General features: G+C 47.3%; 1 protein-coding gene across 1 annotated transcript; it reads right to left on the bottom strand.

The window, feature by feature from the left end:
• Positions 1-1,860: 1,860 nt before the first annotated feature.
• C1QTNF2 (C1q and TNF related 2) lies at positions 1,861-10,351 on the bottom strand. Its single transcript, XM_084535552.1, has 3 exons — positions 10,080-10,351; positions 5,402-5,650; positions 1,861-4,182 (listed from the first exon to the last, which is right to left on the bottom strand). Exons 2-3 carry the CDS (start codon positions 5,640-5,642, stop codon positions 3,569-3,571), a joined length of 855 nt encoding a protein of 284 aa, XP_084391678.1. The 5' UTR covers positions 5,643-5,650; positions 10,080-10,351; the 3' UTR covers positions 1,861-3,568.
• Between the last annotated feature and the right edge of the window lie 5,041 nt (positions 10,352-15,392).

Below are 15,392 nucleotides of genomic sequence, written 5' to 3'. Positions count from 1 at the left end.
CCTGTGTGGGAGTGGTTCTCTCTTGCAAGAGCTTGCCTGTGAAAGCCAGATCTCTTTATGTGGTGTTTCTTTCCAGAAACTCCTGGAATATTTTATTCCTGGAATAAAATTTTGTTAATTCTGGTATTAAAAATAAATAAATAAAGCTGCTTGGCTGGAGAAAAACGGAAGCACAAACCAAAATGCAGCCTGAAGATGCAGAAGCAAGCCAGAATGTGTTATTTTTGAAAATCTCTGTAGCCTGAGCCAGGCACTTTAGGGGGGGGGAGGGGGGAAAAGCACCCCAAATTCAGTGTACCAGTGGTCAGCCTTGTGATGACCCAGTCACTTGCTGCTTCGCCAGCTGCTCTTCCCTCCCTCTTCTCCTGGGGAAGCAGGAGGAGGGAAGCCTGCAGCTGCTTGGAATGATTCTTGTGCAGGATTGGACTGAATAGAGACATTTTGTTCACCATGCAAGTTGCTTTGTTTGCTTTTAAGGCATGCTAAGAGGAAATTAATCTCTTTCACAGGAACCTGTGCAAGAGTGTATCCCTTCAAACACTCATGCTTCTTTCACAGAAATAATTGATGCTTGGTATCTTTAACTGACTGCAGCCCAATGGGAGGTTAAATAATCAGAGAAAAATTAATACAGGGGAAGCTGTACCTCTCCATTTTGCCTGCAGTATCTGAAAGGTCTGAATTTTCCCTTGTGAGTCCTTGATGGCAGCAGATCTGCAAGGGCTGAGGCTAAGCCCTGCAGCACAGAAGCCACACTGTGACCTGGTGTGGTGGCAGGGGCAGTTCCCAAGGGTGGATGTGAGCATGGTGGAGCCAGTGTTCCTAGTCGGCAGGGAGGACCTCAGCCCCAGACTGAAAGCAAGCTGTATTTTACTGAGCACTTAGCAGGGGTCAGGGGGTTTCTCTGACATTTGCATTTTAATCTTCCAGACATAGAGACTCATTTGCAAATTTTCTTTTTCACTAGACAAAAAAGATGCTTTGCCAGAGCTAATAACTCCCATTGCTTCTCATCAAGGGAAGCCAGCTAGGGGAAGTCCTCAGAGGACTGACAAGGGGAAATGCTCCCTGCAGGGGCCTTCTGAGTTAACAGGGGACAACTGGGAGTTTAGTCATATAGGATGGTTGATGGTTCAGCTGAGCTAGCTCCTGACTGCTGCTTTCCTTCCATGTTCCTCTTCTCAGTCTAGTTCCCCACGATGCTCTCCCATCCTCTCCCAGCTCTGGCACCTGCATTGCACCAAGTGGAGTCACCTCAAAGCTGGTGAAAAACTAATCTGCCTATACATCAGAAAAAAAAAAAAAAAAATCCTTTTGGGAATGGGTGATATATTGAATTGAGGGGAGGGAAGGACTGCAGAGGGGAGCACTCTCTTGGCAGCAGTCCCGCCACGTCCCTCAGGCTGCCTCTAACATGGTGCTGGGGAGCTGTGTCAGGGCAGAGACCTGCAGGCACATTGGCTCTGCCCAAAAGCTGTCCTGGCCCTAGATGTGCTCCCAGGCTGTGAAGGTGGGAGTGCAGGGCTGGGTGCTGGGAGAGAAAGGCAGTGCTTGAACTGCTGCTGCCTTCAGGAAGCTGTCTACAAAATGCACTCCAGGACATCCTAAATGAGAGTCTTCCTAAACGAGCAGCCACTGCCAAGGAAAGGACACCTGCCAGAAAGGTGAGCAGCTTCAAAGGAATGAACAGATCCTATTCTTCCACCTTGCAGATAGTCTTGGATAGAGAGCCCTTTGGAGAGAGGAGATACTCTGTTGACACCTGGCCCTATGAAATCCATCACTAAAACTAAGTGTCTGTGGAATCTGTAGCAGTTCTGAAATAACTTCTAGAACACTGCTTTATTAGTGTCAAGGGTATTCCAGTATTTTTGTACAGCTTTATTTTCATAAAATGTATTTGAAATTATTTTTGTAAGACATAACACAATTACTGTAGTTCATCAATATCATGCAACTATTTTAATTTGTAAAAGTAAGATTTTTTAAAAAATATCTTAATTTGTTCTTATGGACTACTCCTTCAGTTCCTGAATATGAAGATTAGGGGAGCTGGAAATTCATATGAGGTTTAGTGAAGTGATAAAGGAGCCAAGAAATATGAATGTGGAAACCAAGAAGATGCATCTGATAGTGAGGAAGACTCCTTCCATCTGGCTGCTGAGATAGCCCTCTGTTACAGGGTGGGTTTGACATCCTGGGGCAAGGCAGCCAACTGGGCAGCTTGATAGCAGGAGAGCTCTTCTTGCTATGGTAATAGCAAATCCTTTTGGAGCACATCCCTGTATTAGCTGATGTTTGGGTTGGAAAGAAAGGCAAAGCTCAACATAGCAAAAGCAAAAAGCTCAGCTTTCAACTTTTCTGCCCCTTATTTTTTAAATACCATTTAGCACCAATACATTGATTTTAGAGTATGTGTAATACTGACATACAAAACAAAACAAACAAACAAACAAAAAAGCATATCGGTAAGACCAGAGTCTGTGTGTAGCCTTAAGCCCTTGAGGAGGATCTCAGCAGCACCACAAGTATCTCCTTCCAGCAGACGCTGGCAGGGATGAAGGAAAAACTGGCAAGAATCAAGAAATGGGCGTGTTAATGAAGCTGTTTCTGTAGTGAAGGTTCATGCTGTCTCAGAAAATTCAGTCCTATCTGCAAAGTTCCCTCTCTGCCAAGGGTAGGAGGCTGGCAAGTATTTGGCTTGCACAACCAAAGTCTGTCTCTGGTCATATCTTATCAGTGCTTGCCTGAAAGCAAGCACAGGACCCCAGCACCAGTACAAGCAGCTGAAATCTGAGCAATGCCAGCAGTGCTTGATGCAACAAGATATATCTTACCAGGAGTTTTACCTTCAGCCTTTAGCTCTCTCCTTTGTGACATGTCCTGTTTAGAACGGATGCCTTTGCTTATTAGTTCTGCTTTGATGAGGCTGAGAGTTACTGGCACTTTTGTAACAGTAGCTGGTAACTTCCTGACTTTTAGGAAGCTGGTAAAGTGTAACAAGTATTATTATTATTATTATTATTATTGTTATTGTTATTATTATTGTTATTATTATTGGACGTGGGTGGCAGAGAGGCACTGATACAATCTCCAACATCAATTGCACTTAGGAGCTCAGATTTCAGGAAATGATTTTTGATCCTCACACTTTATAATAATACAAAAATGAAAACATTCTGCACCATTACTTGAGTTACATGTCCATGGCACAGTTGGATGGTGGTGGGAAAACATAACAGGTAGCTTCAAGGCTTAGAGACTCATGAGGTTACTTAAAGGTTGTTCCTACTAATCCTGGCACACCCTATGGACTAGTTGGTGACATCAAGTAAATATCTAAGGAGCCAATGCAGGCTGTTAGTGCGAAAAATGTGGAATGGTATAACTCCACACATGTCCATGTACAGGCTACACTTTGCTGGACTGAGGTCACATCCATTTCCTATTTTTTGGTTTTATTTTATTTTATTTTATTTTATTTTATTTTATTTTATTTTATTTTATTTTATTTTATTTTATTTTATTTGATATTTTATTTTATTTTTGTATGGGTTTGTTTTTTGCTCTATATTTCATTGAGATAATCTTGATCAGGATAGATCAGGAAGCCGGTGAACAAACTGTCTGTCCAGTAGGGGTCATAAAAGAGCCCGTTTTGTTCAGAGTAAAAGATCTGCAGCCATACTTCATCCTCCCGCTTCAGAGAAAGGATGGTTGATCCAGAGGCAACATCGTGGTTCCCAGTGTTGGCATCAAAGGTCTTGATCCGGTACTGCCCATTGTGGACCAAGCCAATGGCCAAATGTTTGTTGGCCAAGGTGATATCATAAGTGAAGTAGTAAATACCTGGGATGCTGCATATAAATTTCCCACTGGAAGCGTTGTAATGTCCTCCTTCATTCATAAGGATCCTGTCAAATTTGATGGGCAGCCTTTCCCTTGGGTAGCTTTTGGAGACAGCCACAGAAAAGGCAGATTTGGCTTTGTTGGCATTACAGGTGCAGGGTCCTGGCATGCCGGTCTCACCCTTGTTCCCTTTGGGTCCTTTCTTTCCTGGTGCTCCTTTCTTTCCAGGATTGCCTTTTAAACCCTTTGGTCCTCGTGGGCCTGCCTTACCGATAGCTCCTGCTTTCCCCTTTGGTCCTGGCTTGCCTGGGTTTCCTGTTCTGCCCTGTGGACCTAGAAGACAAATAACCTTGTAAACTTTTTAGTTAAAATATGGTGAGTGGAAAGGGATTATATCAATGCGTCAGTATGCTTTCATTTGGGAGGAAAACCTTGCTAGAGAGAATCCCAATGAATCCCACCTGGGGCGGGATGTGTCAGGACTGATTAACCACATTAAGTAGCTGGCATGATAACAGGACCTGGGAGCAGGAAAGCCTGTCCTCTTTAAGGACCAAAAGGCTGGTTCAGTTATCTGACTCACTTGAGAAAAAGGAGTAATAAATAATAAAGCTAGCTGGGGAAAAGTTTTAAATCTTTGGGTTTTGAAGGAGCTGGATGAGTTTGTGAAGCTTTTGGAAACTAGCTTTGAGCAGATGGGTATGTTTAATCTTCTGCCTAATTTTTTTACATTTAACATGAAACTGTGTTGTAAAAGATGGATTCTAGGTGTAGAAAAATGCCCAGTTTAGCTGGGATCTGGACCAGTCATGAACCAGAAGACACCTAGTGCAGGGACTGCCTTGAGATAGGGAGCAAGCTGGGCTCTGTCACAGTGGTGAAACTGCTGGTGAGCCCTGAGTGTGGTAGTATCTGATAGAAGAAAATTACAGAGGGATTTATTTTGTGTCTCTTGACCTGCTGTAGCAACTAGATTTAAATGTGGCTGCTGCTTGAAACTTGTTCTCCAGAGTCTGTTTTGGGGGTGAGAGAAGAGAAGATGGTATGAAGAGAAGATTGGTATGGTGGTGTTCTGCTGAGCCAGGAGGGCACTCTGGGGTGGCAGTGGGAGATCAGCAGGATCTGACTCCTGCTGGTCCTGCTGGTCCTGGTCCTCAGTAAGGTCCAAGTTAAACAGGAATCCCACCTCAGGATTAAACTAGGGTTGACATTTGCTTTGATTTAGGTGGAGCATGGTAAGAGCAGTGTCTGCTACCCAGTTAGAGTGCTCTAGGGAGCCAGGACTAAATTTTTGCTTCTGAATTTTTTTCCCTTGAAAGCAGCAATCTGAGACTAGTCCAAGAGTGTCTCTTGGCTAAGGTGAGTGTGTCAAAACAGGGAAAATCTCCCTCCAGAGGAAAATGTGCAATATTAAAATGAAGATGATAAGAATTACATGCAGCATTAAGACTCTATTAGCAAAAAATATATATTTTGTAAGGTTTTGGCACAGTGTTTGGGATGATGCTTTTATATTTTATTCTTATTTCACAAAGAATTTCTTCCCTCTTACCTTCATCACCGTGCTCGCCTTTGTCCCCATCCTTGCCATCCTTGCCGTCTTTCCCTGGGAAGCCCATCCTGCCAACTGTCCCTGGAGCACCGGGAGCACCGGGAGGACCGGGGGGCCCGGGGGGGCCTGGCAGGCTGCATGCCAGCTGGGGACCCTCCTGCAGCGCTGCCTTGGCAAAGCCCCCGAGGATGTGGTTTGCCACGCAGGGCACGGTCCAGAGGAGGAGGACAGCAGAGATCATGGCACAGCCTGCAGAAATGAGATTGGGTTGGAGGTGTGCAGAGAGCAGTGGATGAGGGCATGGCAGTGCCCCCTCTGTCAGGACTGCATGTTGTGGAGACTCATAGAAATGGAATGTTTTTTGGCAGGGCGAGGAAGCTGTTTGTTTTGGAGGGATGCAAATTCAAGGCTTTTGCTCAGGGAATTTTCCAGATCTGAGCAATATTTCCTTTTTAAACTTGCTCTTCTCTATACTCCTATCCATGACCACCCATCCTTTTTCCTGCTCTCCTGTCTTTCTCATGCTAATATAGCTGGCAGCTCCAGCTCCCCTCTGAAGTCTGTCTGTGACTGTTTATCTATGTGCAAGGAAGGACTGAGACAAGGTCAGTGTCCAAAATGTCTCTGGCCTCTCCCACAGCCTTCCCAAACCCCTTCACTGCTCTCCTCCTTTACCATTCCCCTCCTCTTTGCCCTTCCCTTCTCTGAAAAATAAGCTATTGTTTTAAGTATAGAATATAGCGAGAGGGGATTTTTTGGAGCATCCTGGGCTCTGCCTTCATTCACAGGACGGTGCTGAGCCTTCTGGGCTTGTCTGACTCCACTCATGGATGGGAGGAGGGTGTTCTGATAGGAAATGATTTCTGAATACAGCTATTTCCATGGAATTGGTGATGCAGAGCAGTTATCCTGCAGTAAAATCTCCCTCTGGATGTCTGTGTGTGGAGCTGTTTGCAAGGAGCTGTGCACAGAGTAAGCCTTCTGCATCTTGAAGCAGAACTCAGGTGCACTGCCAGCTGAGAGAAGATGCTCAAAATCAGGCTGATTGACACGAGCTCATCTTCATGCACAGCCCACCTGAGACCGAATGCTAGAAGAGTTTAAACTAGAATTTGTGTTGGTTCTGCACATGGTTACAGCTGTAGTTAAAAGAGGATTTCCTCTGTGTCATCAGTTTCTGTCTACCCGTGGGTGCAGTGCTTGTGCTGTTCCCTTCCCAGCTCTGAAGGATGCTGCGTACCTGGGGGTGCCCCAGCTGAGGATTTTCCCCCTCCCTTTGCCAGCGAGGGAAGTGACAGCTGTGGGCACTGACCACGGGGCTGGGCAGAGGCTGATGGAGTTGGGCTGTTTTCCAGTGGCCTCGGGGTAGAAACGAGCTGGTGGTGAGTGAAAGGCTTCCCCTGATGCAATCTCTTTCTTTGCGTTTCTGTAGTTGCAGTAGCCCTTGAAATGAAGCACAAAGCCTAAAGCTGCCCCTGACAACTCTGGCTGGTTCATTGTTTGCTTGGTAGCTCTGTGATCAGTCAAGATGAAGCCAGAGCAATGTTTTAAAGGCGTTAGCCACATATCACTTTGGTACCACTCCTGTTTCCCAGGCTAAGAGGTACACATGCTTATACGATGGCAAAGACTCCTGTGAAATGCAGTCTGTCCCTTACTGCAGCCACCCTGTACTGTAGGAGGCTCTGAAAGCCATCCAGTTGTGTGGGCTTTCTTATCACATCCTCAAGTTCTGTGAGCTAAACACAGAAGCAAGGCTTACAAAGCAAGAAAACTGCCTTTCATATATTTCTTCGTACTCTGGTGCTGCAGTAAATTTACAGCTAACCATAAAAGTGACAGACAGATGAGCTGTGACATCCCAAACCTCTCATGGGCCATTTGGTCAGGCAGGGTCCTGCTTGGTGTCAAGGCAAACAGCAGGAGGCTTTGGCTTCTCTCCAGCGTGTTCTGCTTAACTCTGGCACTGGGAAGGTGTTCAAAGCACCGTATGCATTGCACGTTGCCTTAGTACTTTCCCCTGCTATCGGCTCCTGAAGGGGGTGGAAATGCACATTACATGCTCCAAATCCACCCAGCAATATGCAACACGTTAATGCTGAGTGGGAGCTCCCCATCCTGCAATATGTGGAATTAGGAACATGCAGAGGAGTGGGAAATGCAGAACAGATCTCCGGGCTGGGGCTGCCTGCTCAGCCGGTCTGTTCTGGTCTCTTCCACTTTTCTTATACCCAAGTTTATTTGCTGATGTGAAGTGTTGGTTTAATGGCCTTGTGAGACCCAAACCACAAACCGGTATTGATGCGGACAGCTGAATAAAGACTTCTTGCTCACAGAAAGGGGATCAAAGTGCTAAAATGCCTGCAGAGCGGGGAGTTCCTAAGGGAAGCTCCATCCCCACTTCCCAGTAACCACCTCAAATGGGGCAGAAGAGAAGGAAGAGACATTTGGAGATGTATGACTCTAATTAGTTGTGGCAAGGAGATATTTTGTTGTGGGGCATAACTGAGGGGGTGGGAGAAAAAAAAGGAGGAACTGCTTCACAAATGAGTATGAGTGAGCGCAAGGCAGAGGGCAGGGCACCTTCTCTTAACCTTTCTTAGCGCAAGTACTTTTGTTTACCCTCAAACAACCCCAGTAGTTAACCCAATGGGACAAACCACAAAATACCCCGAGGCTGAGAGGTTTGTAGTACCAATACTCGAACAGATGAGGAATATTTGGCTACCTGGAGCAGTGCTCTGTTGCAACTCCCAAGTCAATAGTAATTTTTGTCTCTGCAAGACCTCTTCATCCCACACCATAGGAGTGTGTGTGGGGTGGGAGCATGGTCACATTCACAAGAGAATCTATAAATAATCTTTTAAAGAAACCTCTGAAAGAAAACAAACCCTGTGCTGGTCCACCTTAAAAGGAAAATTGCTCTTCAATGTAGAACATATGATGAGCTCCAAGAAGCAAATTGGAAACAGATCAGCGTCTTTCCTCTCTTTGGCACAAGCAGTAGACCTGGCACTGAAGACCACACAGCACAGTTTCAGCTGAGATCTTACTGTTATAGTAACATTTTAATTAATGCCTTTTGTAATAGGGTCTTGGACACTTAATGGCCATGACAAATACATGGTGTGTGGGTCACAACCCCCCACCATGCCCTGGAGGCTATGAGAGCTGGTGGTGGAGCGCTGCTTGAGTTGGAGACAAGTCAGGGTGGATGTGGTGGAGATGGTGGAGCTGAGCTGTTCTGAGGCAGAGCTCTTGGAGGAAAGACCCTCTGGGCTCCCAGATGCTATGCAGGCTCCAGGCTGAGGCCTCAGGTCCTCATCCCAACTGGGTCATTTGTCTGCCAGCCTCTGGGCTCTGCGAGAGGCTCCAAAATGTACTGTGAATGTGGGAAGCCTGAGCTGGAAGGATGCAGCACAGGCAGGTGGAGTGACAGGTGTCCATCAACTGGGATTTAGATATGAGGATTCCCTGTGTCCTTCAGCTCAAACCACAGAAATTGCTGCTGTGGCACCCAGGGCATCCCCTGGGGCCAGTGTAGTCCATAAAATAGTGCTGTGGAATTCCACAGGATAATTTTGGGGAATGTTTGTGAAGAAGCAAACTGGAAAGGAGATGGCTTTAGAAAGTGTTCACTTGTGAGTCTTAAGGCTGGAGCACAGCTCCATAGAAAATGTGTCAGGCTTCTGCGGCCCGTGGAGCATTTCTGCAAGGGGACTGCTCTCTAATGGCTTTTCTGTGCAAGCTGCTTGTCCCCAGAGCATCTCTGTCACTTGGGAGCCCCCTTTCCAGGAGCTTTGTCCCCACAGGGCTCCTTGCAGCCCCTGCTCCTGATTGCTGGCTTGCAGCAGCTAGAGTTGGCTCACAGAAAGGAGCTCAGGGGACACATCTCTTGCTGTGTCCCCCTTTGGCTGCTGCAGCATCCCTGCTGTGAGTACCTGCTGGAAGCCCCCATGTGACTACTTCTATTATCTGAGCTATTTCTGGGGATGTATGTGCATTCAAAAAGGGCGTCTGCAAGAAACAATTTTGCCCATAGGAGTGAGCCCCAGGTGCAAAGGAGCAGCTGTAGCTCCTGGTGCTTGTGGGGTGGCTGGGCTGAAAGCACACCGGAGGGAAAGCCCCAAGGGTTTGCCAGGCGTGGTGGCCACACAGTGGATTTTGGCCAGGGAAACCACCTTGTGCAGTTCCATGCACCTCTGCATGGGGAGCAAAAGCTGAAATACATGCATTTAATTTCTGATACAAGCCAATGGAGTAGCTATAGCAGATATGAATTTGATTTTTTGCACAAAGTAATGTCAAAGGAGATAAAGGAAAGTGCATCTCCTGCACCCAAAATGGCATCGCCTCCTCTGCTGTAAGCAGCTGCAGTGCCTGAGTCAAGCCTTCCCCAGTCCCAGGACAGAGCTGTGGCGCAGCAGCTGCTGCCTGGTACCGGAGTGAAGGGGGAGGCTGTGGTTTTGGCTGGGCGAGGTGGGTGCTCCTGCTGGAAACCCAAGGAATGTTTCCTTCCCAGATGGTTTCTTTTAACTTGCTGCTGCTGTCTTTATGGATTCCTGTGCAGGCATTGGAAACCTGAGTGCTTCATCAGTTAGACCTTATTTGGTAAGTTTCCCAAGTTAAGGTTAAGAAAAGGAAGGAAAAGAAAAAAAGCAAAAGTGAATTTACTCACCCAGGCTGATCTCTTCAGCGAGATCTCGACAGGCGCTGGAATCCCGCACAGTTTTGCAGATGTTTTGCTGCAGATCGCTGTCACGCAGCAGAGCACAGAGCCCGTCCTGCCACAACAGTGTCCTTCTGAGGTTGCTCTGCAGTCCTCACTTCTTGGGTCTTTTGTCTTTATTAATGTTTTACCCCGTTTTGTGTGTATCACTAGCTTCCTGCAGCAGATCTAGGTTTTGGCTCCGCTTTGCCAAAGGCATAGTTTTATTATTGTGTAATGGGTCCAAGCCTCTTCCTCTGTCACGTGGTGTGGGCAGAAAGCTTTATGCACACATGGCTGGAAAGCTCTCAGTGCCTGGGGAGCCTCTCGCCTCTCTCCTGTGCAGTCTGTGAGGAAGGAAGGCTCAGGAGTTTGCCTGGGCCATTTCTGGCAGATTCTGCCTCTCTGCCATAGCCATCGCCCACCCATACAGGCAGAATTTGTAAGGGTACAGGGACTGAACCAGGGAGTAACGTAGAAGCTTGGTCCTAGAGCACTAGCAAGGGAAGCAGATATGCTGAGGGTGAAAGCTCACTTGTTGTGTCTAAAGTAATTTAGAGAAATCAGTAAGGGGCAGATCATTCCAGGCTTGAAGTAAAAGACATCACTGTGAAGCAGCAGCTTTGTAAATGTGAGTTTTGAGAGGACACAGCAGATGCTTTACAAGTGCCCCAGGTGGATGTGGGAGACAAGATGTGGAGACCTTGACACCAAGATATCAGGGCAGGACTGTTCCTGTCTTTGGAAAGGGTGAGGGCTTTGTTTTAAGCTTGCAGAGTAATTACAAAGTACTACCAGTTGTTGAAGATAGGCAGTAATGCTGGAAGTGGTGCCTGAAATGGGTGTTGGGCCACTGTGGGGTGCCCAGCGAGCGGTGCCAGGAGGGCAGCGGTGCCCAGGGGCCGTCCTCTCCCACTGCTGCTTCTGGCTGCAGGCCCCTGCCCAGTGCCTGGTCTAGGCGTGTGCTGGCAGCTGGGCTGCGAGGTCAGCCAGCGAATGTTTTCTGCTCAGTGCAAGTCCTCTGAAGTACTCCACAGGCTTCACTCGTTCTTCTGCTAGAATTCATCCTTAGCAGACATTGCTTTTTCTTTTTTTTTTTTTTTTTTTCTTTTTTTTTTTTTTTTTTTTTAAGCTTTGCCCTGAACTTGCTCTCGAAACATGGTGAGAAAGGTTTTAGCTGCATGTATGCACTACAGACATAACATAAAAATAAAGTGTGTCTGCACTTCACTTGGTGAGCTGCAGTCAGTGAGGCTGCCCTGGAGGGGTGGGGATGTCTCACTGAGCCTGGGGCTGCTGCCATGATGTGCTGGCAGCCCAGGCACCAACAGACAGCACAGCAGAGTTGCACAGCATCATTCAAATATTATAAATATATTTTCCTTGGTGGGGCCCTCTCCCCCACACACAGGACCAGCTTTTCCCACCCTGAGTGGCTTTGCACTGGGAAGTCCCTGGTGCAGGAGCAGCCACGTGCAGAGATGCCATCAGCACGCCCAGCACCAGGAATGAACTGAGGTGGAGAAACCCAACAGCCCTGCTGGGAAGTGCGAGGTAGGACTGAGGCAGCTGCAGCTGCTGGGGGTTTGCAGCAGCGAGGGCCTGACCTGCTTCAGTGGTGCGGGGACACTGCATGGGGATGCTGCGCCTGCCGACACCGAGCCCGGGCCTCACGCGGCTCTGCTGCAGAACGTGCTTGGCAGCACCTCGAGGAGTAAATGCACTGCCTGTCCACAGGGAAACACAGCAGCCCTGGCATGTGGGCCTTGGCTCTGCTTTTGTTAGCTGGACACTGCAGGGAAGCATTATAAGAGATGGTGTCATGTTTGTGCTGCTTCTTAACGACAGGCTCCCTGTGGGGACTGGCAGATGTGGGTGTCTAGCACAGGGAACGGGGCTCACTGCCTGCCTCTGCACATCTCTGGTGCGGGATGTACGTGGGCTCCAGACCCTGCCACGGAGGGGTGCTGGGATCCGTGGTGCTCCCTCCTTGGCACCAAAGCCTTGCTGCCAGGGAAAGGTGTGCTGCCCAGCCCCTGCAGAATAAAAACTGAAGTTTTACGCTCTGCCATCTCCTGTGAACATATTTTGGGTGGGAAATGTAAGCGCCTAAATGTGAGCGACTTCTGGTTCCCTTCCGAGATAGAGGCCAGGACTGTGTCTCAGCAAAAAAGGCTTTTCCCATGCTGTTTTGGGGAGTGCTGCTGCATTGCACTCCTACAGATACCGACCTTGCAGCAGTGACTTTGGAACCAAATAAAATGAGTCAGCAAAGGCAAAAATAGCTGCAGTTAACACAGAGGCTGGAGACACCCTGAAATTCAGCCTTCGAGGTGAAGATGGGAAACAGCAATGCAAGTATGCCTCTCTTCAAAGATGTGTCGGTCCTTTGATTTTTTTTCTTCCCTGTTTGGAAGATACTAAGGGGAGGGAAAAGTATTTTCTACCCAACAGGTCTGCTGGCTTAGCATGGAATGGTGATTTGGGTAATTTTTATTGCACTGCCTGAAAGGAGCTCGGAAGTCTCTGAGCAGCCTTCAGAGAGTGATTGTCCCTCTCCAAAAGCCCCCATAAAATGAGTCAAATCTCTGTTTAAATTTCAAGGATACCCTGGAGACGATTAGCTTTGCTTAGGAACTGCAGCCCTAACCCATTAAGATAAAAATAAATAGGACTTATTTTGGGAAGAGGGAAATGAGAACCAGCCCAAACACACCAGTGAGCCACTGCCAGCACACTGCAGATATGTTTGTTTGTTTGTTTGTTTGTTTGTTTTGTTTTTAAATCTGTTTCTTTTGTCTCATGCATCTTCTAGTTCAAACCGAAATTCCACATTCTCTTCGACTCGCTGAATTTGAGTTATCTGATCACTTATTTAGACAAGAAAAGACTCTTCTGAAAATGCCTTGTATTTCCCAAGAAGGCTTAAAAAAGAAAAACAAAAAGCATGGAAAATTATAGAGTTCTCTAGGAGACAAATCTTATAGGCAGGAAGCTGAGTGACAGGGAAATGCAGTGACTTTGGTTTCTCCAGGATCAGGTTAAACAGAGCCAGTGACCATCTGAAAGCAGCCCAGAGAAGAGGTGGATAGCAGATGACTTACGTAGTAGAGTGGGCAAAATGAGCTCCTTGAACTGCCAGCCAGGTACAGACATGGGCAAGAAACAATGCCCAAAAGCCAGAGTTGGTCCAGAAACCTTGCAGATTCTCCATAAAGGTGTAGGGTCCTTTTTAGGGGGTCCCTTGGGGGCCAGACCTGGGGTTGGCTACATCTCCAGCCCCACTGCTGGGGGCTGAGCATCACCAACAGCAATCCCAGCACCTGGGGACGAGGGCAGCATTGCTCAGGCCAGGAAAGCCAGTGCCGAGTGCCACCTGTGCCACAGCACAGTACCTCTGTCTTCAGGGCAAAGCTGCATCCCCCAGAGACGGGAAAAATGTCTCCTGTGAGCAGTGACAGGCTGCACAGATAGCTACAGACAAATCCCCTCTCCCTCTGGGGCTTTCCAATTTTGCATTAGAGCTGGCTTTTGTGTTCTCAGACAATAATTTGCTAAAAATGGACTTCCCCCAATTCCTAAAATATTGAGAAAACACCAGTGTTATCAGCAGAACGTGCTGTGGGGCTGTGCTGTCTCTGGCCTTGAAAGCTGCAGCCAGGTGCTTTTGCTTCTGCAGATGCCCAGAATGCGGCTCTCTTAAAGCAAGGAGGGGCAGCCGAGCCAAGCCAGCAGGCAGCTGAACCACCGCCCTCTCCCTCCCCTTTCCCAGCCATGGTGTGCAGAACCAGGACAAGTGCTTGGGATGGGAAATGCCTCAGAGTGTATGGGTATGCTGCAGCCTGAGCTGAAGGGAGCCAGGCTGGGTGTGTGTTACAGTGGGTGCACATTATGGTGTTAGCATGTTTTGTAGCAGCTTTTGGATGAAAAGCAGCCCTGGGTGTACTGGGTCTGGCTGGTATGTTAACTTTCCCCGCAGCAGCCCATACAGTGCTGTGCTCTGCACTTGTAGCTAGAACAGCAGTGGTATCACACCAGGGTTGTGTCTGCTGCTGAGCAGTGCTGGCACAGCATCAGGACTCTCTCTAACCCTCTTAAGGGGTTGGTAAAAAAGTGAGTAAGGAACATCACCAGGGCAGCTGACCTAAACCAACCAAATGGATATTCCATACCATATGAAGTCACACTCAGCAATAAAAGGTGGAAAAAGGAAGCAGAGGGGAGGGGTGGACTCTCATTGCAAAAACGTCTGTCCTCCCAAACACCAGCTACGTGTGTTGAGGCCCTGCTTCAAGGATGTGGTCAAGCATCGCCCATTTGTGGGAAGTAGAGAGCAATTTATTTCCTCTGCATTTCCACACAGCCTTTGCTTTTTTGTTTGTTTGTTGTTGTTGTGTTTTTTTTTTTTTTCCTTTTCCCCTCTTTTCCCATTTCCCTTTTTTCCTTTAGTTAAATTGTTTAATTAATAATAATATTTCCATAATAATTATTTTTCCCTTTAACTAAATTATCCTTATCTCAACCCATGAGTTGTTCTTTCCTTTACTTCTTCCCTTCCTCTTTTAAGGAGGGGGAGTGAGAGAGTGGTTGTGGTGGAGTTCAGTTGCCTAGCACGGTAAAACCACCATACTGGGATAAAACTGCAAGGGAGGTGTTGTTGGAGCAAAAGTTGTAGTTGTTGGCTTTACATTAAAAGCCTGGAACAAATGCATGTGCAAATGTGATAAGGAAGGAAAAGCAGCTGGAAAAAAGTCCCACTCTTAAAAGTTGTGGTGGAAGACAGGGCAACGGGCCAAGGACTGCACTTAGATCCCGCTGCAGTGAGTGGTTGGGTGGTGGTGCCTTTTCGAAAATGTGTTGGAATTACTGGAATATCCTTTTAAGACTGCTGCTAGGAATTTTTGGGTTTGCTTATTTGTCCATGGAGCAGTTTCCTTAGATTATTTTTTCATGTTCCACTGAGGCCTAAAATGTGCTAGTATTTTGCAGATGCAAACCCATCACTGCATGCTGTGTCTGGTTGGGTCATCTGAGATGTGAACAAACTTGTTTTATGTAAAACAATCAGTTTAAGTTAGAATGATATTTCTATTTCTTTGGTGCGTCCACCACAGCTAATGCCGACAGGAGAATGAGTACAACGAGGAGTTGCCTGGACGTATTGCTTTGTCCTGCGTGGAGTAATTAAAGTTATACCTAAAAATGGCATGGAAAACTGCAGCTGTTGGGGGGGACTGGGCACATACAGTGGTTTAGTGGGCACAGAAAATGCTGTGCAAGGTA

Source organism: Aythya ferina, assembly GCF_964211825.1.
Source record: "Aythya ferina genome assembly, chromosome: 14".
NCBI classification, from domain to species: domain Eukaryota; kingdom Metazoa; phylum Chordata; class Aves; order Anseriformes; family Anatidae; genus Aythya; species Aythya ferina.
The sequence above is the reverse complement of the archived record's forward strand: the minus strand, read 5'-3'. Positions and strand labels throughout refer to the sequence as shown.